The sequence below is a fragment of the Carettochelys insculpta genome, chromosome 1 (assembly GCF_033958435.1).
Source record: "Carettochelys insculpta isolate YL-2023 chromosome 1, ASM3395843v1, whole genome shotgun sequence".
Classification (NCBI taxonomy): domain Eukaryota; kingdom Metazoa; phylum Chordata; order Testudines; family Carettochelyidae; genus Carettochelys; species Carettochelys insculpta.
In genome coordinates this window covers 20,055,282-20,077,291 of record NC_134137.1, presented here as the reverse complement: position 1 = coordinate 20,077,291, position 22,010 = coordinate 20,055,282, and the positions used below count along the sequence as shown (strand labels likewise).

The window sequence follows — 22,010 nt, the reverse complement described above, 5'->3', positions numbered from 1 at the left end:
TGACATAACTAAGCACAGCCAACCCTATATCCCTAGTCAAGCTTGACATCCCCTTTAGTACAGACAGAGTGGCTGGTCTTCTCTGTATTTTTACTCAGGCTAGCTCTGTGGTGTATTATTTTGAGGTAGGAACACACCTTTTTTTTTAGAAGTGAAGCCAAGTCCCAAGAAAGCATGACAGGGAGCTGGACCATGTTTGATTGTTTGGTTACTCTAATGGCAAACTGGCAGTGAAACTCATTGGTGAAATGCAACAATTTCCTGTTTCATGGGTCTTATTTCTTTCCAAAAATGCAGAGCAGTTTCAAAGAGCAATGTGTTTCATATGAGCCATTAAAATCAGCAACTGGTCTGGGAAAAGACAATCTGCTGCTATACAAAACATTAGCAATAATTAAGAAGGATTCATCCCTCCAGATTTAACATTTAATAATTCTAATTTTGTCCTTGGTTCAACATCCTGTAAACACATGATGCATACAGCCATGAGATACCCATTTCAAATATGCAGGCTGTCATGAATGAATGGCTGTAAAGTGTTAAACCCTGAGAGTGTGGGTTCACTGTTGGCAAGCAGACGAGTGAGCCAATAGGATTTTTTTAATTGAAGCAGTTACCTGCTGAGTGGTCTTAATTGTGTAGACAGAGGCGTGAGACACAGATACAGTCTAAGCCCGAACAGGCTTATTTTAACTCATTCTTATCCAGCATTTGTTAAACTGGAACTGTCAATTAACAGGCACCAGCCCGTGCCGGATCTGTCCCCGGGTTCTCCAGCTGGGGCTGTCCCTAGCACGGGGCTGGAGCTGCCAGTGGGGATCTATCCCAGCTCCAGCGTTCTCCTGGCCCTGGGCCAGCTGGGGTAACCCATCTGGTCCTGGGGCGCTCAGCCCTGAGGTTGCTGGGGTTCCCCTTACCCCCAGGGAAGCTCTGCTCCCTGGTGGAGTTCCCCCGTGCCTAGGACCACCAGCATTTGGTCTCCCCTTTCCCCCAGGGCTTCCAGCAGAGCCCCACATGCTGGCAGAACTCAGGGCCACCAGCATTGTGCTGCACGCTGGCAGAATCCGGGGCTGCCGTCAGAGCCCTGCACCCCTACAGAGTTTTCCCTGTCCTGGGGCTGAGGGAGTTCCCTCTAACCTGATGCCCCAGCTTGCTCCCTGGGGCTGGAGCTGCCAGCAGGGCTTCTCACCCCAGCCAGCTCCCAGCCGTGGGGCTGAAAGGGTCCCCTGCCCCCTTCCCAAGGATCCCGCAGCTACCTCTCTGTTAAGTGGCATTTTTGACTATCCAGCAACCTCCTGGTCCTGAAGTTATAGAATATGAAAGACTCTACTGTATCGAGGCCCCAGGGAGATCTGGGCATACAGATATGTAAGTAGCAAGGAAATGTGTAGTCAGACGTAATCAGGTTATTGTTTATTTTGGGTTTGGTGCAGGCCTGCGCCTGCTGCCTGATGTACCCCCTGTATACTGTAACTTTTAAACTGAAATCCAGGGAAGTAATTCTTTGTGCTTTAATCTACCCTTTTTTAAGTTGCTCTTTAACATCTAGCAACCAAGTATGCATTATCAAGTGCATCTTTTGTTTTGTTACTAAATCACCTTTTTTTAAGGCAACAATCTGAGTCCTGTGTCCTAGAGAAAGGTCTGCGTATATGCACACCAAAGACTGAAAGGTTGGGTATCAAATTGCAGCTTCAAGTCTTCCTCTTTGTTTTCAAGCTCTCTCCTATGGCAAGGTTAAGAGCTTGGAGTTACCCCACAGGGAGACACCCCAAGTGTGTATTCCTAGGGTCCAAAGAGCAGTTTTCTTACATGGGTGGTGGCATCTACCTCCCAGGATCAGGGAATCTGTGACCTGGGGAAGCTTTTAAGCAGAAGCCTATAGCGGCAAGGTATTTTTAAGGGCTCTTGCAGGCCCACATCTTCTGCACTTGGAGTGCTAGAGTGGCAAACAGCCTTGAAACAGGTACATGACTATAGGGGTGCATGGTTTATATGGAGCTGTCTCCATGTATCAGAGAACAGAATCAAGCTCAGGCCCATTTCTCTTGTTAAATATCACAGGAATAGCCATGCTAATCTATATCTGTAAAAACAACAAGGAGTTCTGTGGCACCTTAAAGACTAACATTTATTTGGGCATAAGCTTTTGTGGGCAAAAACCCACTTTATCAGATGCATTGAGTGAAAATTACCAAGGTTTTCATGAAGTAACTCCACCAAAATGGTTGCTCTTAGCCAGAGACCTTAATGGGGCTATGTGCTACCAGTTAGATTTACAACAGTGTAATTCAGAGCAGAATTTTTCTAGCAGATTTAACATGCCACAGCTAATAACTTAGGGGAATAGGATTCTAATTTTTGCAAGTCCTTTATTTCTGTTATGATCTATATCAAAGCAAGGGAACAGAGCTCCTTTTTTCAGCTCAGGTGTCATTTAGACCTCATCTCCCTGTGCCCAATGGCTTGCTATAAATTACTTTGTAAAGAGCAAGGGGAAAGCAAGGGAAATTGTAGATTCCTTAACATCACTAACTAGACTTCAGCTGCTCAGCATTTTGCCATACAGCCAGGGTTTTATAATGATCCTTCCCTTTTGCCCCAGGTTTCAGAGGATGCGACACACCTGTCCTCCTAAGACTGCAAACTGCCTTGAGTCAGAAGCTGGCTCTGCTCCTGCCTGCTCACCCATCTACCATGTTGCTAATTTGTCAAATGAGTGCCCAGAGTTGTTTTGGAAGTATCTCTCTCATCCATGGCTCCACACCAGCGGGCCACGGCAGGCTGATGAAGTGTTACTGGAAACGAGCACCAGCTATGAAATTCTGGTGCAAAAGCAGATTCAGATTGACTCTTAGGGCAGTCTAACTGGCTTGGTCTGCACTGAGGTATCAAATGGCCAAGGCTCTCCGTCCCTCAGACACCCCCTCCTTGGGAGTCCCAATTCCTGTTCTCTCCTCCCCAACAAAACGATAGCTCAGATGACCTCAGCTGCCATGCGTCACTGGACAGTCATTCACACACCCAGACCACAACACCCATCCTGACACAGCCACTGACTGCACCTGCCTAATCAGGGCCCTGATGATTATTCCCAAGATTCTGGCCTGACACAAGTATGAGGAGAATCAGGAGCATGACATAGCCCCTGTGCAGAGTAGCTATGCTAACAATAGGGGTTCTCCCATCGGCGTAGATAACCCATCTCCCCAAGAGGCAGTCACTATATCAACAGAAGAAGTCTTCACTACAAAGTTAGGTGAACTTAGCTACATCATTCGGGAGGCTGAAAAAGCTACCCCCTACTTGCTGTCGTAAAGCCAACTGCATTCCCTTGCACAGACAAAGGTAAGTCAATGGTAGAATTCTTCTGTGGACCTATCACCTCTTAGAAAGGTGGGTTATCTATGCCAAGAGGAAAACCTTCCCTGTCATCCTAGATAAGACCTTCACCAAAGGGCTCCCCTCCACCTGGAGGGGCAGAGAAACTGACCAGCGCAGCAGTGCTAGACTGTTTCCCATCTCCTGCAAGGAGGGGAGCCAGGCTACCAACTTTTCGCAGCTCCCACCAGTCCTGAGAGCCGGGAAATTGACCAGCGCAGCAGCCTCAATTTCCCAGCTCCTGCAAGGAGGGGCACTGTGAACCAGACAGCAGCCTGGCTCCCAGCTCCGCTCCTTTCAGGAGCCAGGAAACTGTCCAGTGCTGCTGCAGTAGTTAGCTTCCTGGCTCCTGCAAGTGGCAGGCAGCTGGTTCCCAGCTCACTGCCACTTGCTCCTTTAAGCAGAGGGGAGGCAGGAGCAGAGGGGAGCCAGGAGTCAGGTTCCTGGGAGCCAGGAAACAGCAGCACTCGTCAGTTTCCTGCTCCCGCAAGCAGAAGAGAGGCGGAGACAACTGGTTCCCGGCTCCCCACCACTCACAATTTCCACTTGCATTAATCCAAGTAATGCACTAGTCAAAATCCCATAAATTGGGGTTTTACTGTATAAAGATAGAGGCAGGCCCTACAGTTAGCGCCACAAAGGGATTTAAAATGGAGGCATCTAAATCCAAAACTGGGATTTTCACAAGCCCCACTCAGCTGGGGTCTAACTCTCTAAGCAACTGCAGTCCCTCAGTGCCTCCATTTCTGCTGGAAGTCCCTGAGGTGCAGCAGTCTAGGCCCCAGGGCACCAAACACACATTTAAGCCCCAACAGGGTTTGCAGCCGAGGCATGCCCCTGTACAGCTCACCTTTGGGACATGATTGGGTGGGCGTCCTCAGAAGCCATGATACAGGGCCACATCCAAACAATGCTGGATCTTCGAGGTGGAGAGTGGTCTGGGGAAAGACTCTCTTCTGTGGAAGCTGTTTCACTGTGCATAACCAATGAAATGGGCGCTGGAGCAGAGGGACTGGGGGACAGGTTTGTATTGTATATGGAGCCTGGGTGCCTAACAAAGAGGCACAGGTTCCACTAGATGGCAGCGTACTGAAATGGGGGGTGTAGCTTATGCAAGCCTGGCGGCGGTTAGTGTGGGCAGGAAAGGTACGATAACCTCAGATGCTGCACCTGGAGGGGAACCAGGGCATGGACGTGGCACCTACAGGGGAACTAGCCTGAGAGAGGCCGCGTAGGGGAACCGCAGCAATGAATGGGACCGTGCAGACCTTAGTGGCTGGTCATAGGGATCCCTGGGCTGGGACCATGCACAGAGGGAGTGACTGGGGTTCCTTACCAACCACGGGAAAAGTGGCACAGGACCTACAAGTGTGGAACAGAGACCATCTTAGGCAGCATCCAGACAGCTTTTTCACTGGCACCTTGTTACCCAGGAAGGGAGGAACTATATAGTGACCTGCCTAGGGGGCTAAGTCACAAAGAGAGAGCACGAGGCTTGAGCTGTAAAGAGAGAGATGAGCCACAGCCTGAGTAACCAATAGCAGGGGGAGCCAGATACGGGGAGAGCTTATTCACAGACCTAGCTTTAGGTAGGTGGAGCTGTAGTGAGTGAAAACCCCTTGAAAGGTACCTGAGGCAGAGCCACCATCCCATCCATTAAACAGTCCAGGGCAGCTGCCCTAGGCCCCACATGTTGGAAGGCCCTGTGGTGGCTGCCTCAGCTGTCCCCTGGATGGAACAGTTCCCCATGTTAGCCACAGGGCCCAGGACAGCCTGGAGGATTACCTGATGCAGGTCCTGACATGGGGCAACAGAGGATGTCGTGGTCCTGCCACTGCTACACAAGGTGAAAGGGAGGAGAAACTGCCAGACAGATGCCCTCTTCTCTTGCAGTACAATTTCCTCATGGTAGAACAACATGAACACACTTCACTATGGAAACGTGCAATGTCCTAACTTTTAAGGGTGTTTTGCCTGCATTAAAGGCCTGTAGTGGAACTGTGCATCTGCTGATCCTTCAGAAAACTAGCTGGATCTAGAACGGTTGGAAGTGAGAGGAAACCGAGCTACCATGGGGCAACCCTCAAAAGGGTTAGCTAGTACTAATTAGAACAGAACAAATAACATTTTCATTCCAGAATTTATGTGCTGTATTTAGCCTCTCAAATAGATTTCCTGGTTTTGTCACGTGAATTTAATTCAGGATGTGTAGGGGGAGAAGGGGGCGTTATTCTGTAGATATACAATATTCACACACACACACACACAGAGTAGGAATTGAACACAGCAGCTCTGGCATAAACAGGACAACTCTAATCCACTCAGACCAAAGAAATCAGCCCTCAAGGAAGCACATAAGCAGCAGGCAATAAGGCTAGGGCTATACTGTAGACATATCTCAAAATAACTTGCAGTTTGCATTGTGCAAATTCTGTTAAGTTATTTCGAGGTAACCTTTCAAACTCAGTGCCGGCCACACTGCACCGAGGTTCAAAATAAGTGCCTATTTTGAACTTCCCGCTAATGAGCTACTGTGCTTGAAACAGCCCTATTATTTTGAGCACAATGTTCGGTGGTGGGGTCTCTATTATGGAATACAAATGTATCCCAAAATAGAAACCTCAGAGTAGCTGTAGCCTAAGAATTGTTGGGGACCAGCCACTAGAGAGAATCCACCAAAAGCCACTATGTCTGCATCCCATTCTCCATCTTGACTAAAGTGGCTTGGCTGCTCTGATTAAGATGGATCTGTGGCTGTTGCACCCTGTGATCTCAACCAAGCAAGACTTGGACCTGATGAGCAATTTTAAGGTGTGTCAGTTTTTGGGATGTTACTGTAGGATGCCTTACAGGGGGCCTGATTTTCTGAGGACACTTACTCAGCACTTTCTGCAAATCCAGTCCTTTAAAACCTATGGCAAGCTGAGCACAGCGGCACTGACAGCTGCAGTGGGCCTGGGGCAAGGTGTGAGGGAGGGCCAGCTCTGCAACCTGGAAGGGGTGGGGCCAAGCGTGGAAAGGACAGGTCCAAAGGCAGTCAGCTCTCAGCCCCGCCCCAACTGTGGCTCTGCTCCCCCCGCCCAACTCCCTGACAGCCACACACAGCCAGAGCAGCGCTGCCACAGCACTTCAAAACAGCCGGGAGCTCCAGCCACTGCCCTGCCAAAGTAGCAGCCGTAGCAGCCAGAGCTGTAGCCCCCTTTGAAATGCCAGGCCCAGGGGCAACTGCCCCCTTTGGCCCCCTGACTGGGCACACAAACCCAGAAGCATCCGAGAATCATTAGTCCCTTCTGGAAAACCTTCTCTTACTTCTCAGTCAGTCTCTTGCCACCACAGAGCTCAGCAGCTAGTAATGTTTTAAGGCATTCAGACCAAGTGCATAGAAAGCAATGGGAATCTCCATCTGCTAGTGATAAACTCCACCCTCAATGTCTTCCCTGAATCAGCAGAGTCCTTCTACTTCAGATTCAGGGCCAAACTCCTCTTCTTGGTAACACTGACTTCAAAGGGAGAGAGAGGAGACTCCGGCCTCTCCAACCCTCACAGCCTGGTTAGAAATGAAGTTGAAGAGGGGCTTCTTTCTTGTTGATCATAGTTAGTGTTCATATTCAGTGGCACCTTTAGAAGACTAGCCCATGAAACGAGCCTGAGCCTCCGCCTCCAGCAGCTGGACCGCAGCCCCCAGACGAGCCTTCGTCATCCTTGTCCCTGTCAAAATCTCTCCACCACAGCGGGGATTTGGGCAAGGTTGCAATGTAGGCAGCTCTGTTCCTTGCTTCCTTTTCTTGCTCCTGGGAGAAAGGGGTGGGGAAAAAAAACAAAACAAGCCAGGTCTGTTTATCCACAGTCACTGATTCTGAAGCATGCATGTGAGGAAGCCACTCCTGGAACCCAGGATACCATCAGTGCCTGTTACGGAATTCAGGGCAGGCAGCAGGGAAACAAACAAACACCCTCCCTGAACATGTAAGGTGCCAAGATCCTCAACACTTGTTTAAAATCAGCAGGAGCTGAGAGTGCTCAGTCTCTGGCAAGTTGGGGCCCTAGCAACCTGACTGATGGCTTTAGAAGTCTACAAGGTGTGCTGTCCTTGAAGACATTTCCCAACCAAGACCTGCTGTGGGTGAGTCTGCACTTGCAGTCCATATGAAAGGTACGTCCTTCCTTCTGACCGTCCTATAGATTCCTGCCCATCTCTGGCAGAGCGTAAAGCACAAACAGCAGCGAGAGAGGGAAGAACCCTGACAGAGAAGCATATATTGAAAACAGAGAGTATTTCATATGACACTAGCAGACAGAGAACAAGTAACACAGGACAAATGCTGGCCTTTGGCAATGCTCTAAGTGAGCAAAGCAGGGATTCCCAACCTATGGGTTGGGGACAAAGATGGGTTGCCATTAGATTTGTTAAGGACCGCCAGCTGAGCAGTTCCCAGCTGCATGTGACTGTTAAAGAAGCTATTTGCAGTTTCTTAACACTGCTGTCTCAGGCAGATATCTATCACTAGAGATAGCAGTTACCTTATGCTTAGGCGCTGAAGGCTTAACACTTGTGTTAATTGGTTTTAATGACTGTTACCTGCTGGGAGCAGGAGGGCTAGGGGAGCCATCCAGCCTAGCAGCCCCAGTGAAGAAGCTGCGGGAGGAGGGGGAGTATCTAAGGCTGGGGCTATTTAGGGCTGTAGGGAATCCAAGTCCGGGGGCAGTCTGGGGCTGCGAGGTGGGTGTCTAAGCCTGGGGGTGGTTGGGGGCTGCAGGGAGGCGTGTCTAAGCCTGAGGGCAGCTTGGGGCTGCTGGGGGAGTCTAAGGCTGGGGGTAATTTGAGGCTGCTGGGGGTGGGGTCTAAGGCTGGGAGCTAGGGTGGGGAGGTGGTAGTGGCTTGGGGCCGTTCAGCCCCTGGAACATTTAAAAAATTGCCATGTGGCCCCCAGTAAAAAAAATGTTGGACCCCCCCACCCCCCTTGTGCATTACAAAGGCTGCTTCTGTGTGATGACAGGCAAGCCACTTACTAGCCTTTGGCAGTAATTTTCACCCTGCTTCTCTCTTTCCCCCACTTCCTCCCCCATGTAGCTGATTTCTCAGTTTTCATTTTTTTGTTTGTGACTCCCCCCACCGCCCCTCCAGCCTCTGAGTGTGGGGTTAAAGCCAGGGCAAGGGGGAGCAGTTTGAGGATGAGTCTTTCCCTGTCTACAACTCAGATTAAGTATAATAATAAAATAATAAAGCTATCATAAATTACCAATGTTATTATTTTATTAATGTATTTTCCCTTTTTTATGGAAAAACTATTAATATCTATTAAACGTAAGGGGGCACGATTTTATATTCTTGCCTCAGGTGCAAAATGAGCTCGTTAGGGCTCTGCTCTCCCCACGTCCCCACACCCCTTTTTTAATTGCCTTGTGTCACCAAGTCTTCCTGACTTGTCAAAATGGGTCCCCATCTGGAACCACTGGAGCAAAAGGAGGAATCCTTTCCCAATTCGTTCCTCCTTTCGGAATGGGCCCTGTTACTTCTGAGGGGATTCCCCTGCAGAGGATGAAAGTTTACACTCAAACTGATAACGAAATTAGTCCAGTTTCCATTGTCCGTTCACGTACCTGCCTGCTTTCCAGCCTCTTCAGTGAACATGAGACACAGATCCTCAGCTGCTGGAAGTCTGTGCAGCTGATTTCAACCCAGCTGACCTGACAGCAGCTGAGGTACCGGCCCTCATAGACTAAGCCCACTCCTCTGTTACATATTCCCAGTAAAATCACCATTGTTCCCTCCATGAGGCTAAATTCCTCTGTTTGCCTCACACTACAAAGCAATGAGGAAAAGCTGTTGCTGACCTGGGGGAAAGAAAGAAAGGCACCACCGCTTGAGGCAGAGACCTGCCATTCCACAGGACCCAGCATGAAGGACCACTGGACATGGGATCAAGCCCAGCTCCAACAGGGTACTGCATTTTCCTTACCCCGTGGCAACCCTTGTCTGCTGTCCCCTGGCAATGAAGTCTCATTGGATTATCTAGAAAAAAGCCCACCCCATCGCGAGCCACCATCATATGATGTCTGTACAGGTAGTTTGAGTAGAGAGGTCAACCGTTCACAGGACCATTCCACCCAAATGAGTCTGGAGACAGGAGGCATCGGCCCTGAGGCATTATTATGGCACGATAGAAAAAAACATTATGCTACCACTTTCCCTGCTGTAGTCACTGAGGCTACCTCTACATTATGAGATAAATTCGAATTTAAGGCAGTTAGCTTGATTGTACCAAGTGACTGTCTTCACTGTAAATACCATTAGCTCGATTGAGGGAGCACTAACATTGATATCATATTTTCATTGGAACCGGCTGGGTGTAACATCTAGTTCAGATTTAAAAGTTCAAATAAAGGTCAGTGTGGAAGTGGCACATCTTAAAAGCAAATTCATTAGCCTCCAGAGGCTGACTGGCACTGCTGCACCGGGCTTCCAGCTCCCCACCACTTGTAGGAGCCAGGAAACTGACCGGCCCATCAGCCCTGGTCAGTTTCCTGCCTCCCGCCAGCGGCAGAGTGCTGGGAAACTGAAGGTGCTGCTACACCTGGCTCCCGGCTCCCAGTCACTTGTGGGCAGGGCTGGGAAACTGACCAGCTCAGCAGCCCTGGTCAGCTTCCCAGCTCGCCCAAGCTGCAGATACTCATGAACTAGGCAGCAGGGCAAGTGCTGCCACTGGCAGGGGTGCAACAGGGCCCAAGAGGGAGGGCGCAGACTGGGAGGCTGAGAGAACTGCAGGATAGGTTCCCGCAATGCAGTCCTGCAACAGTCGATGTTTGGCCATTGAATGTGGCAGCAAAAAGTCGAGTTTGTGGAGAGCCTGTGGGAAGGTGAGAGTACTCAAATTCAAATTTCTAAAACCCAGAGTTATAAAATCACTTTTAACAAACTCAAATTTATCTTGTAGTGTAGACGTAGCCTGTGTGTGTGTGAGGGAGACATTCCAGCCGAAGGGCTGTCACTGCAGAACCTCGTCTGAGGACTAAGGTCACTCAAGCACCTAAACAAAGCCACGGCAAAGCCTTCAGGTCAGCAGCATTCTTGTCAGTGCTGTCAGGTGGAAACCTGCTGCTAGTCCCAGAAACTAGCTGAACCCTGGCTGTGAATGCACAGACTCTACTCATAGGAAACCAGAAAAGGCAGGTAAGAGAGGGAATGTAGATGTAGCTGGTTGGAATGATTCTCCCCAAATAGCAGTAGGTCTGTACACTAAGCCAATGTGTCCTTATGCCTGTGTTCTGTATGGTATACAAAAAACAGCACACACAATAGCGATGGGTAGAATGTCCTTAAGGAATAATATTAGGAAGCAAGAAATGGGTGGTCTCTGCCACAGACATCCTGTGTGACCCCAGGCACCTCAGTTTCCCTCAGTTTCCCCATTTTAAATAAGAATAATTCTTACTTTACTGTCAAGATAAGGGGCTTATTTCACCACTGTTGGCAATACACTCAGATTTGATGGTGGTGACTGAAAATGTCCCTCACTGTACAGGTGTACTGCATCCTTCACAGTAGTCCCAGGTGCTTACTGTACCAAGACCAGTTGAAAGCAACACGTAAACTAGGCCCCTGGGTTAGGATTTTAGAGATCTGGGTTCTAAGCGTGTCTGTCACCAACCTGCTGTATGACTTTGGGGAAGTCACTTCCTATGCTCGGCCTGTTTTCCCCCACCATGCTTTGACTTTTCTATTTTGACCTGTAAGCTCTTCGAGGCAGGAAGCACCTCCCTCTGTTTGTACGCTGCCTGGTGCAATGGGGCCCCAGTCTCAGCTGTAGCTTCTGTTATATAAATAACAATGAAACTCTTTATGTTTGGATTTAAAAGGGAGATGAAATTCAGCATTTGGGAACCAAGTGCATCACCTATAAACTTGCTTCCATTGAAGCCAAGAGAAAAGCTGACACTGATTTCATTGGGAGCAGAATCAGTCCCCTAAAACATGGTGCTGAAGATAAATGGAGTTACCTGCAAATACAGGATGTTATCTTTGGAAATGGCTTCCATCAAGTCTTTGCTGGGCGAAGGGTCGCTGTGCAGCTGGACTGCATCTGAATTGGCCTCGTGCATGGCACAGCTCTGCTTGCCTGGCCGCTGCCTGTAGAAAAGCACATAAGCAGTGTCTTTGGGGAAGAAAGAAGTCACATTGCTGACTGATTCGAAGGAGGAAAAGGACACCCTGGTGTCGTTGAAGAGGTACCACTGGATTTCAAAGTCCAATTGCTCGTCCGAGGTGCTTTTCTGTGCCCCGTCCCTTGGCTGGCTTCTGGAACTAGTGCTGGCACACTCTCTGGCATAACAGTAGTAATGGCCACTCTCTGAGGAGACTCCTGAATGGACCACCACACTACAAAGATCATATACCATGGACGCAAATCCACTGCATGAGGCAGACCTGTCGTTCCTATTCTGGCAAATTTCACCTGATTCCTCTGAGGCAACCAGGACAGGCAGCTTCAGCACCAATGGAATTGAGACATTATCCAGGATCTTCTTCCTCTTCATAGTCCTCAGGTCAAAGGAGAACCTAAGCAGGGTTAGGACGAGGTAATGTGGCCCCTCTGTTAGCTCAGCCACTTTCTCCGCATCTTGCAGGGAAGCACACTTCTCACAGTGATATTTATTCTCGGATGTCAGCACCTCTGGTGATAAAAAATAGTTGAGCAAATCCGGGACAGATCTGGAGTCTTCAGAACCACAGGTCTGCTCTCCAAAAGCCAATAGTGGATTTTTCGCTGCCTCCACATTGACATGGTCTCTGCTGGGTCTCAAACTGAAAGGAGTTTCTTGTCCTTCTGGTTCCTGGAACCCGACTGTTTCTACTGGCAAGAGCTGGAAGGGATGTTCTCCAGACACAGGTTGCTTTCTTTCCCTTTTTGGTGATCCCATTACCTGATTCTGTGGCTTTATGAGTGGCTCAATAATGTGTGGACCGATTTCTTCCACCGGGAAAGCTGCTGTGTGGCTCTGCCTAGGCACGTGTCTGTTGGGTGGTGGGAAAGCCAAGGACAGGTCTGTGAAAGCTTCTTCTCGGGAGGAGATGTTCAGACACTTCAGACAGCGGATTTTTGTCATCATCTTACCCCCAAACATTTTCTCAATTAGTGTCTTGTTTAAGAAGTGGTGTTCCTCAGCCGGGGACATCAAGTTGGACTCTTTGAGCTTTTGGTAAATTCGTTTCCCAGTTTTCTCTTCTTCGTGCAGCCTTTGGCGGTGTGGGGGGGAAAAACCCGCATTAGAAATCACCCACCAGACCAGTAACCTGCAATATGTGGTCCCTCATCCATATACAGCTTCTTATTACTTTTTTTTTCTTTTTTAACACCCAGCCCCCTGAGACAGAGGCACTTTCAACTTCTCAACTTTCTGCTTAAGACTATCACTCTACGGAGGTTTGTCTCATGGTCCAGCATGGCCAATGACTCCTTAAATTGTAAAGCTTGGCAGCTCTCTCCCATGAGGGCATGGGAGAGTCTGAGGGGAGGGGATCTGGGGCACACACAACTGTCATGCGCCACACCCCTCATTTCTGCCGGAGCTCCTCTGCATGCCCACCTGAGGGGATTAGTGATTTTTGAACTACAGAGAGAGACACTCAGATAGAAATTTTAAACAAATGTCAGAATTTCAAATGGGGGCGACATTTTTAAAATGCATGTCATTCAAAGAGTCAGAGGTTCCCAAGCACTTGGCAGAGACAAGCTCCTTTCCCATCATGACGTATGTGGAAGTTTTTGAACCAAAGAGATTTTTCCAAGGAGAACCTGAAGTAGGGCTTTATAATTGAGGCTGTGATTAGAGCCCTGGTATTTTAGCTCCAAACACACCGTGTTCCACTGGTGAACTAAAGAACCCCTTGGGCCCTAGCTGACATTACCCACCCTCTGTGGCTCAGGCTTTCTAGGGTGGCTTCACTCAGGCCTACAACACCAGGGCATTACTAACCTGTGGGTGAATTTGGTGGTTAGAAAGACATTAGCTGTCCAAAATTATGGCTGAAAACTTTCCAACTTTCTCTCTAGTGGACATTGCCACATAATCAGGAGATGAGCACAATGACCCGGATGAACAGCATCTTGGTAATAATTTATTATGTTGTGTTTAGAAGGCCCTGCCATGGAACGTCATTAGGCATGGCTCTGTACAAACCCAGAACAAAGAGACTGCCTCCTGCCCCAGAGGGCTGACCTTCCAAATGTGTTCAGCGCTGCCTAGAGGCTGCCACTTACCGATCCAGAAGGTACTTCAGGTACTCAGAACAGTCTTGCTGAGCTCCGGGGCTAAACCAAGGAGGCCAGGATGCAGAGAGGAAGCTTTCTGGTGAGACAGCAGGTCGCTGGCAGCAACAAAACGAGAGGAAAAGAAGTATTTAAGACCAGATTCCACTCTCATTTGGTATCAATGGCAAATCTTTCCATTCACTTCACTGAGTGTTGAATCAGGCCCTTGCAGACACAGTCAGTCAGAGAAACCTGTTGGGAGGCAGTGTGGCACTCACCAGGGAATGTCAGGGTTAGCGGCACCTCTGCCTTGTCTGTCGAGGAGGCCGAAGGGGGCAGCTCTGGTGGCATCAGGGTGGTGCATGCTCTGAAAGGACTCAGCAGCAAAGGAATCTGTGCAAACTGTGTGTTTGCTTAGGGGGGTTGATACTAAGTGTAATAAAGCTCCAGTTTTAAAACTGTTCCTGGAGTGTAACACTAGCAGGACTATTAAAAGATTTCTTTCCAAGCAGTAGAATGCTGATACATCACAAACTCAGAGAGTGGGTGGCCACTGACACATTCCTAGAATATAGGGTATCCCCAACCTGCCGGCGTGCCCCACATGTGGAAATGTGAGCTAATAACCCTGCACCAAAACAATGACTACTTTAAAAAACCCAGCCAGTTCCTGAGCATTATCATAAAAGACTAATGATGATTTTTTTGCACAGTTGACAATGCAACAGCTTGCTAAACATGCATTCAATTCTGTCTATGATTACACAAAACACAGTGAAAAATTACAATGTAACTCCAAACTTTCTCAACGAAATATAGTGTTTCCTACCCTCTGTTTGCCAGAAGAATGGGCAACAGGGGATGTATTAATTGATGATTATATATTCTGTTCATTCCATCCAAGGCACCTGGCATTGGCCACTGTCGGAAGACAGGATACAGGGCTAGATGGACCTCTAATCTGACCTGGCGTGGCCATTCTTATGTTCTTTTGTCTGCAGGGAACAATGAGACAATGTATGGACAGTTAAGTCTGCTAGCAAGAAGCAGATTTTGTGGTGTGCCTAATTCACAGAACAACATAGCCCTTTTTGGTGTCTGTGTTTTGTCCGTCCCAGGCCTCCTTTGGCAGTTCTCTGTTTTTGAGGAACTCAGTATAATAATAATAAAAAATGGAGATATACTATCTCATAGAACTGGAAGGGACCTCAAGAGGTCATCAAGCCCAGTCCCATGCACTCTTGGCAGGAGCTAGCACCATCCATGACAGATTTTTTTTTTTTTAAATCTATTTGCCCTAGATCCCTAAATGGCCGCCTCAAGGACTGAACTCAATCCTGGGTTTATGCAGCCAATGCTCAAACCACTGAGTATATTCTTCCATTACTTTGTTGAAGTGACACCTCTTTGAAGCTCTACTTTCAGAAGCTCTATGGTGACAACTATCAGTGGGTAGCCATGATAGCCTGTATCCGCAAAAACAACAAGAAGTCCTCTGGCACCGTATACACTAAGGCTGTGTCTACATTACAAAAAGTACTTTGAAGTTGCTTACTTCGAAGTAAGCAACTTCAAAGTTGAGCGTCTACGCGCACCCTACTTTGAAGTTTAACTTCAAAGTAGGGCACTACTCCATTCCCAGGAATGGAGTAAGGACTTTGAAGTTGGGCTCAAGTTACCTTCAAAGTAAGGGAAAATGTGTGTAGGCTCTCTGGTGACTTTGAAGTAGTGCCTAACGTCAAAGTTAACTTCAAAGTTAGTTCTTTGCTGGAAACACCCTAACAGATATTTTTGGAGCATAAACTTTCATAGGCCAGGACCCACTTCATCAGATGAGTCTATATCCTTTAATTTCTCCAAACTGTAGTCATCTGTAGTCATCACTGAAAGAAAGCCCTCCCCATGTGAGCTCTGCTGCATGTTACTGAAGAGATGTAAATGTATTCAAGTTCCTGAAGTTGCCCTCTGCTGTGGTGAAATTTTCCAGGTATCTCTTGTCATGAGGCAGGCAATCCTTTTATGCACGATAAGAGATTAGGTTTTTCTACCATGCCAAATTCTTCATTCCTTCTCACTTCAAGTACACTCCACTTCAGGAAAATTCTTTGAAGCTGACAGGTTTTTCAAGAGTTAAAAATGGACACTTTGCTGTGAAGGCAAAGTGAAATCATACCACACACGCAGATCATAGACTCATGCAACTATAGAATACCAGGGTTGAAAGAGACCTCAGTAGGGATGTAAAATCTCAGATAACTGGTTAACCGGTTAAATGTTAGGTAAACCTACCATTTAACTGGTTAACCAATTAATGGGTGTGTATCTGGAGGGTTGCTGGGACAAGGGCTGCTATGGCCCAGCTGGAGCTTCCCTACCCACAGTGCTGCAAGTGGGAGACACTCCACCACAGTCTGAGCAGTCCCTGTCTATGGCAGAGGGCTGTTCCAGCCTGGCTTGGCTGGAGTGGCCTCCCCAGAGGCACCCACTCTGGGCTGCATGCACATGGCGGGCTGTTCTGACCATGCTGAAGTGTCTTCCACCTGCAGCAGCCCCATAAGGCTGAGACAACTCCCTGCCTGTGCCACATGGGGGGCTGCTCTAACCCTTACTAGTTAACCAGAACTGGTAAGCCTCATCCATTTAGGTTAACCATTTAACCTATAACATCCCTAACCTCAGAAGGTCATTGAGTCTAACCCCTGCTGAAAGTAAGACCAATTGCAACTAAATCATCCCACCCAGGGCTTTGTCAAGCCAGGACTTAAAGACCTCAAGCGTAGGAGATTCCACCACCTCTCTAGGTGACACATTCCAGAGCTTCACTACTCTCCTAGTGAAATAGTTTGTACTGATAGCCAAACTAGACCTCCCCCATTGAAACTTGAAACAATTGCTCCTCTTCTTTGCTCTCTCATAAATGTCATGGAGCCCCCTACACAATTCAGGAAGATCTTAGGTAAGTCCCTGGAGCTTAGAAATCATTTATACCCAAAGAACTTCTCACTAATTCTTCTTTCCAGTTTCATATTCAGTCCCTTTGTGAGCTCATGCACTGAGAGAACACCAAGGCTTTGTCTACATATTAAAGTTTAAAGTGATAACAGAAGTGTGGCCACTGCAGGAGCACCGGGAAAGTGCTCTTAGTAAACCACCTCCACCAGGGGAGTAGCAGTAACACTCTCCACACTGATGCTTTACTGTGCTGTAACTCGTTGTGCTCGGAGGGGAAGTGTTTTTTACATTCTCTGAGCGGGAAAGTTACAGTGCAGTAACTTGCCAATGCAGACAAGTCCTCACACACTTGACTCCTAAAGCCTCAGGACAATCCATGAATAGTTTCACAAAAAAGAGAAAATATAGTTCAGTTAGCTCTCTGGTGGCCTCCTTGTCCTCAAATCATCTATCAGCTGCTGCCAAAAGAGACAGTCACTTGGTAACAAAGTGCCTCCAGAGACTGCACTCTTCCGACCAATAGTCACAAATCTCCTTTCATTGTCCTGTTCTAGTAGCAGAAACACTGAAGTGGGACAATGCCTTTAGAGTTAAATGTTCTACACCGACAACATTTTTTTGCAGCGTACTTTGTTGTGCTATGCTGAATGTGCATGAAGCGACTGGATGCTACAGTGTGCCTGCTGGCATTTTTCCATTTCTGGTAGGGCTGTCAAAGGATTAAAAAACTTAATTGCTATTAATGGCAAGATTTAAAAAAAACATGATTAATTGTATTTTTCAAAACACTGCAGAATATCAATTTACATTTATTATAAATAATTTGTATGTTTTACTATGCTTTCAAATACATTGATTTCAATTACAATGCAGAATACAAAGTGCAGAGGGCTCACCTTATTTTACTACAAATATCTGCACTGTAAAAAGATAAACAAAAGACAGTGCAAGCTACTCGTCAAAGCATGTAGGGGCATACACATGTTTAGCATTTCTGGCACATAAATACCTTGGAACACTGGCTATAACAGTGCTATGTAAATAAGGAGCAGGCAGCATTAGCTCACATAAATGTAAACAACCACGTTTGTCTTGGCAATTGGCTGAATAAGAAGTAGGACTGAGTGGACTTGTTGACACTAAAATTTTACATTATTTTGGCTTTGTGCGCAGTTATATAAAAATACTTCTGCATCTGTAAATTGTACTTTTGTGATAAAGAGATTGCACTGGAGTACTTGTAGGAGGTGAATTTTTTGATTATCTTTTTTCCAGTGCAAATATTTATAATCAAAATAATAACAAAGTGAGCAATCTATACTTTGTATTCTATGTTGTAAATAACAAGAAGTCCTGTGGCACCTTATAGACTAACATATTTTGGAGCATAAGCTTCCATGGGCAAAGACCCACTTTGTCAGAAGAAACCGGTCTTTGCCCATGAAAGCTTATGCTCCAAATATCTGTTAGTCTATAAGGTGCCACAGGACTTGTTGTTTTTGAAGATGCAGACTAACTCAGCCACCCCTCTGATACCTTTCACCATGCAAGAATCTGTGTTTTAAATGAAATTCATACATTTGAAAACGGTAGGACTTGTCTACACTACCACCTTCTTTCGAAGGAAGGATGGTAATTAGGGTGTTGGGAGTTTACTAATGAAGTGCTGCGGTGCATACGCAGCACTTCATTAAGCAAATTCCTCCCCCACCCCACAGCAACTTCAAAGTTTTAAACTTGGAAGTACCAGCACGCGTCTAGCCATGGCTCACCCACCAGTACTTCGAAGTGCTGGGGCAACTTCGAAGTCCCTTTACTCCTCAATACTCTCTCATGAGTTGCTACCTTGGGCTGGTGAGAGGGCTTGTGAGTCCCAATGACCCACTGAACTATGCCAGTGGGAGTTTAACTCCTGGCAGGGACACCCATGCAAGACAGGTCTGACAGCAGGGGCCAGACAAAGCACAACTCAACCAGCTGCCTTGTGGGAAGGTACGGGAGTACCGAAGACTAACACACACAACCAAAGATAACCGATGGAAGGCAAGGGGAGAACCACAATCATATCATTCCCAAGCCCATCATGAACCAAAACCACTGTCTATTTAATGAGAATGACATAAAAGGCTGTTGCAAAACATCCTTGTCTGGTAGGGTATGTCATGTGCTACAGGTGACACCAGACCGTCATCAAGCGACTGTTAGCAAACCAAACACTAAATGAAAACACAACAATAACATCATAAAGATTGCTACTTGGAATGTGAGAACTATTCTGGCAAGTGGGAAATTGGAGAACATCAAGCAAGAAATGAAAAGACTAAAGGCAGATGTAATGGGACTCTGTGAAATGAGAGGGAAGGGAGCTGGAATTTCTACATCAGATGAGTACGAAATAGTCTATTCAGGAGGAGAGAAACATGAAAGGGGTGTGGGAATCATCTTAAATTAAAAAAAAGCAAATAGTTTAAAGGGTTATTGGACAGTATCTGATTGGGTCATGTTACTTAAACTTGAAAGCAAGCCCTTCAATGTGAATATGATCCAGGTCTGTGCTCCAACTGCACACAGCACTGAGGAAGACAGACAGATTTTATGAAGAACTTGAACAAGCCAAAGCGTCCTGTAAATCGAGTGAAGCTCTAATTGTTCAAGGAGACTTTAATGCTAAGGTTGGTTGTGAACGACCAGAAGACATAACAGGACCTCACGGCCTAGGTTCAAGAAACGAGAGCAGTGAAAGACTGGTAGGATGGGCTCGAATTCATGATTTGATCATAGGAAACACATGGTTCAAGCAACATCCGAGGAGACTATGGACATGGAAGAGTCCAGGAGAGAACATGAAGAACCAAATTGATTTTATTCTTATAAATAAAAGGTTTAGAAATTCTCTCATACCAGCTAAAAGAATGCCAGGTGCTGATTGCTATAGTGATCATGTCCCGGTGGTAGGCAAATTGAGAGTAAAATTAAAGAAAATTCAAAATGTTGTAAGAAACATCAAACTTGATCTGAAATTGCTCCAAACAGATAGAGAAGTTTGAGACTGATTTGCTTCAGCAGTCAAAAATAGATGCAGCGCCTTGAGAGACCTAACTGATATTAACAAACAATGGGAATTATTAAAAGAATCCATTGTTACATCTGCAGATGAAAACATTCCAAGAAATAAAACTGTTATTAAGAAGAAGTGGATGACTCAGGAAATTTTGCAACTCATGGAAGAAAGAAGAGTAAAGAAAAAGAAATCTTCTGAATATGAAAAGTTGAACAAAGAAATAAAGTTAAAATGTGCAGCTGCAAAGGAGAGCTGGTTAAATGAACAGTGTAAGATAATTGAACAGCAACATGGAAGTGATACAAAAGAGATGCATATGGAAATCCAGGAGGTAACAGGAAGGAAAATATGTTCATCATCTGGCTGTCTGAAGTTGAAGGATAATAGTATAATGGAAAAGGATAACATTTTGGAAAGGTGGTCAGAATACATTTCAGAACTCTATGATGATGAGAGAGTGGAAAAGGTGAGTCCCTCTAAGAATGCAGATGGTCCACCTATACTCAAGGAAGAAATAAGAAAAGCTTTGAAATGCATGAAAAGAGGAAAAGCCTGGTCCGGACACACTCACGAGTGAGATGTTTGAAGCCTTAGAAGACTTTGGTATTGACACAATTACAAAACTCTTAAATGATATTTACAGTACAGGGCATGTCCCAGAAGGCTTATCAAGATCTGTTTTTTTGCCTTGCTGAAGAAACCATGTGCAACTGAATGTGAACAGCATAGGACAATCAGTCTTGTGAGTCACGTGACCAAAATTCTTTTGAAGATTATTATGAATCGGATTCGAAATCAAATACAGTCTGAGATCTCTGATGAACAATGTGGATTTGTGAAAGACAGAGGTACTGGTAACGCAATCTACATTTTAAGGTAATTAATCGAAGGAGCACTGGAAGTTCAAAAGGACATATTTGTGCTTCATTGACTATGAGAAAGCATTCGACAGCATAAAACATGAAGATATGATGAAACTGTTGGAAGAACTGGATATAGATGGGAAGGATTTGAGAATAATTAAAAACATCTACTGGGAACAGACAGTAGACATCAGGGTCAGAAAAAACCTTAGTAGATATGTGAAGATAAAACAAGGATTGAGACAAGGTTGTGTTCTTTCACCTGATCTCTTTAACTTGTACAGTGAAAGAAAAATGCACAAAATAGAAGGTCTGGCAGGATTAAACACAGGAGGATGTAACATCGAGAACCTGAGGTATGCAGATGATACTGTTTTAATAGCAGAAAGTGAAAAAGATCTTCAGGAACTGGCTAACATTGTCAATAAAGAAAGCGAGCTGAAGGGACTGAAGCTGAACATCTCGAAGACAGTAGAATGGTTATTACGAAGACAAAGGTACTGCCAACATGTGAGGTACTAGCAAATGGAACAGTTCTTTGTCAAGTGACTAAATTCAAGTACTTAGGATCCTATATCCCATCTGATGGTAGGTGTTTAACTGAAGTGAAATGCAGAATTGCTCAAGTGAAAGCAGCATTTCAGAAAATGAGAAGCATTCTCACAAACAGATTTTTATCATTGGAGATTTCGAAAAGAGTGCTGCGATGTTATGTAGAACCAGTCCTCATGTATGGATGAGAATCATGGACTATCAGTAAACAAGTTGAGAAGTATGTCGAAGCCACAGAAATGTGGTTTTTAAGAAGGATGTTGTACATCTCATGGACGACCACACGTACGAATGAGTCTATCTTAAATGAAGCCAACAGCAAAAGAATGCTGTTAAATAGGATAAAAACAAGGCAGGCAAAATTTATAGGCCATATAATTAGAAAGTCTGCACTTGAAAATTTAGTGACAACAGGAAAGTATAATAGAAAGCGAGGACGGGGTAGACAATGTGAGAAAATATTGGATAGTATCACTCCATGGTTGCATTGCTACAGTACTGTGGAGATGCTTCAGAATACTCGTAACAGACAGGGCTGGAGGGCCATGATCACCTACTCTAATCAGCATGGCAGGAATGAATGAGTGAAGCTTGTTTTGAGTTAATCAGTTGAGTTAACTGTGATTAATTGATTACTCTAATTTCTGGTGAATGCTGTGATGTTTCCCATTATTTACAATGGCATTCTCTACTGCACACACTAACAGCTTCTGCAAACTGAAGTCCAAAGCCCTGAGTTTTCCAAATGCTTCTGTGGCAATGGCTTGCACAGTTTCCTGACTATCACAGTTAAACCCAGGAAAAAGTGTTGAATCCCTTTTCAAAACTGAAATACTTTAATGCAAAAGAAAACCAATTTGCTGCTCCCTTATTTGATGAATCAATGATCAAATAAAAATACAGATCACTATTCTTAATATATTCTAAATGCTTCTGAACTGAATATGGAGC

The 22,010-nt window shown here is 46.0% G+C and overlaps 1 protein-coding gene across 1 annotated transcript in view; it reads right to left on the bottom strand.

The window, feature by feature from the left end:
• Positions 1 to 2,121: 2,121 nt before the first annotated feature.
• The window catches only part of USP35 (ubiquitin specific peptidase 35), a 38,808-nt gene continuing 18,919 nt past the window's right edge, over positions 2,122 to 22,010 (bottom strand). The window contains exons 8-10 of the mRNA XM_074983288.1: positions 13,641 to 13,747; positions 11,380 to 12,616; positions 2,122 to 7,172 (exon numbers count right to left, since the gene is read on the bottom strand). Coding sequence (XP_074839389.1) covers positions 7,002 to 7,172; positions 11,380 to 12,616; positions 13,641 to 13,747 — 1,515 coding nt within the window. The 3' untranslated portion in view covers positions 2,122 to 7,001. The remainder of the gene's footprint in view (positions 7,173 to 11,379; positions 12,617 to 13,640; positions 13,748 to 22,010) is intronic.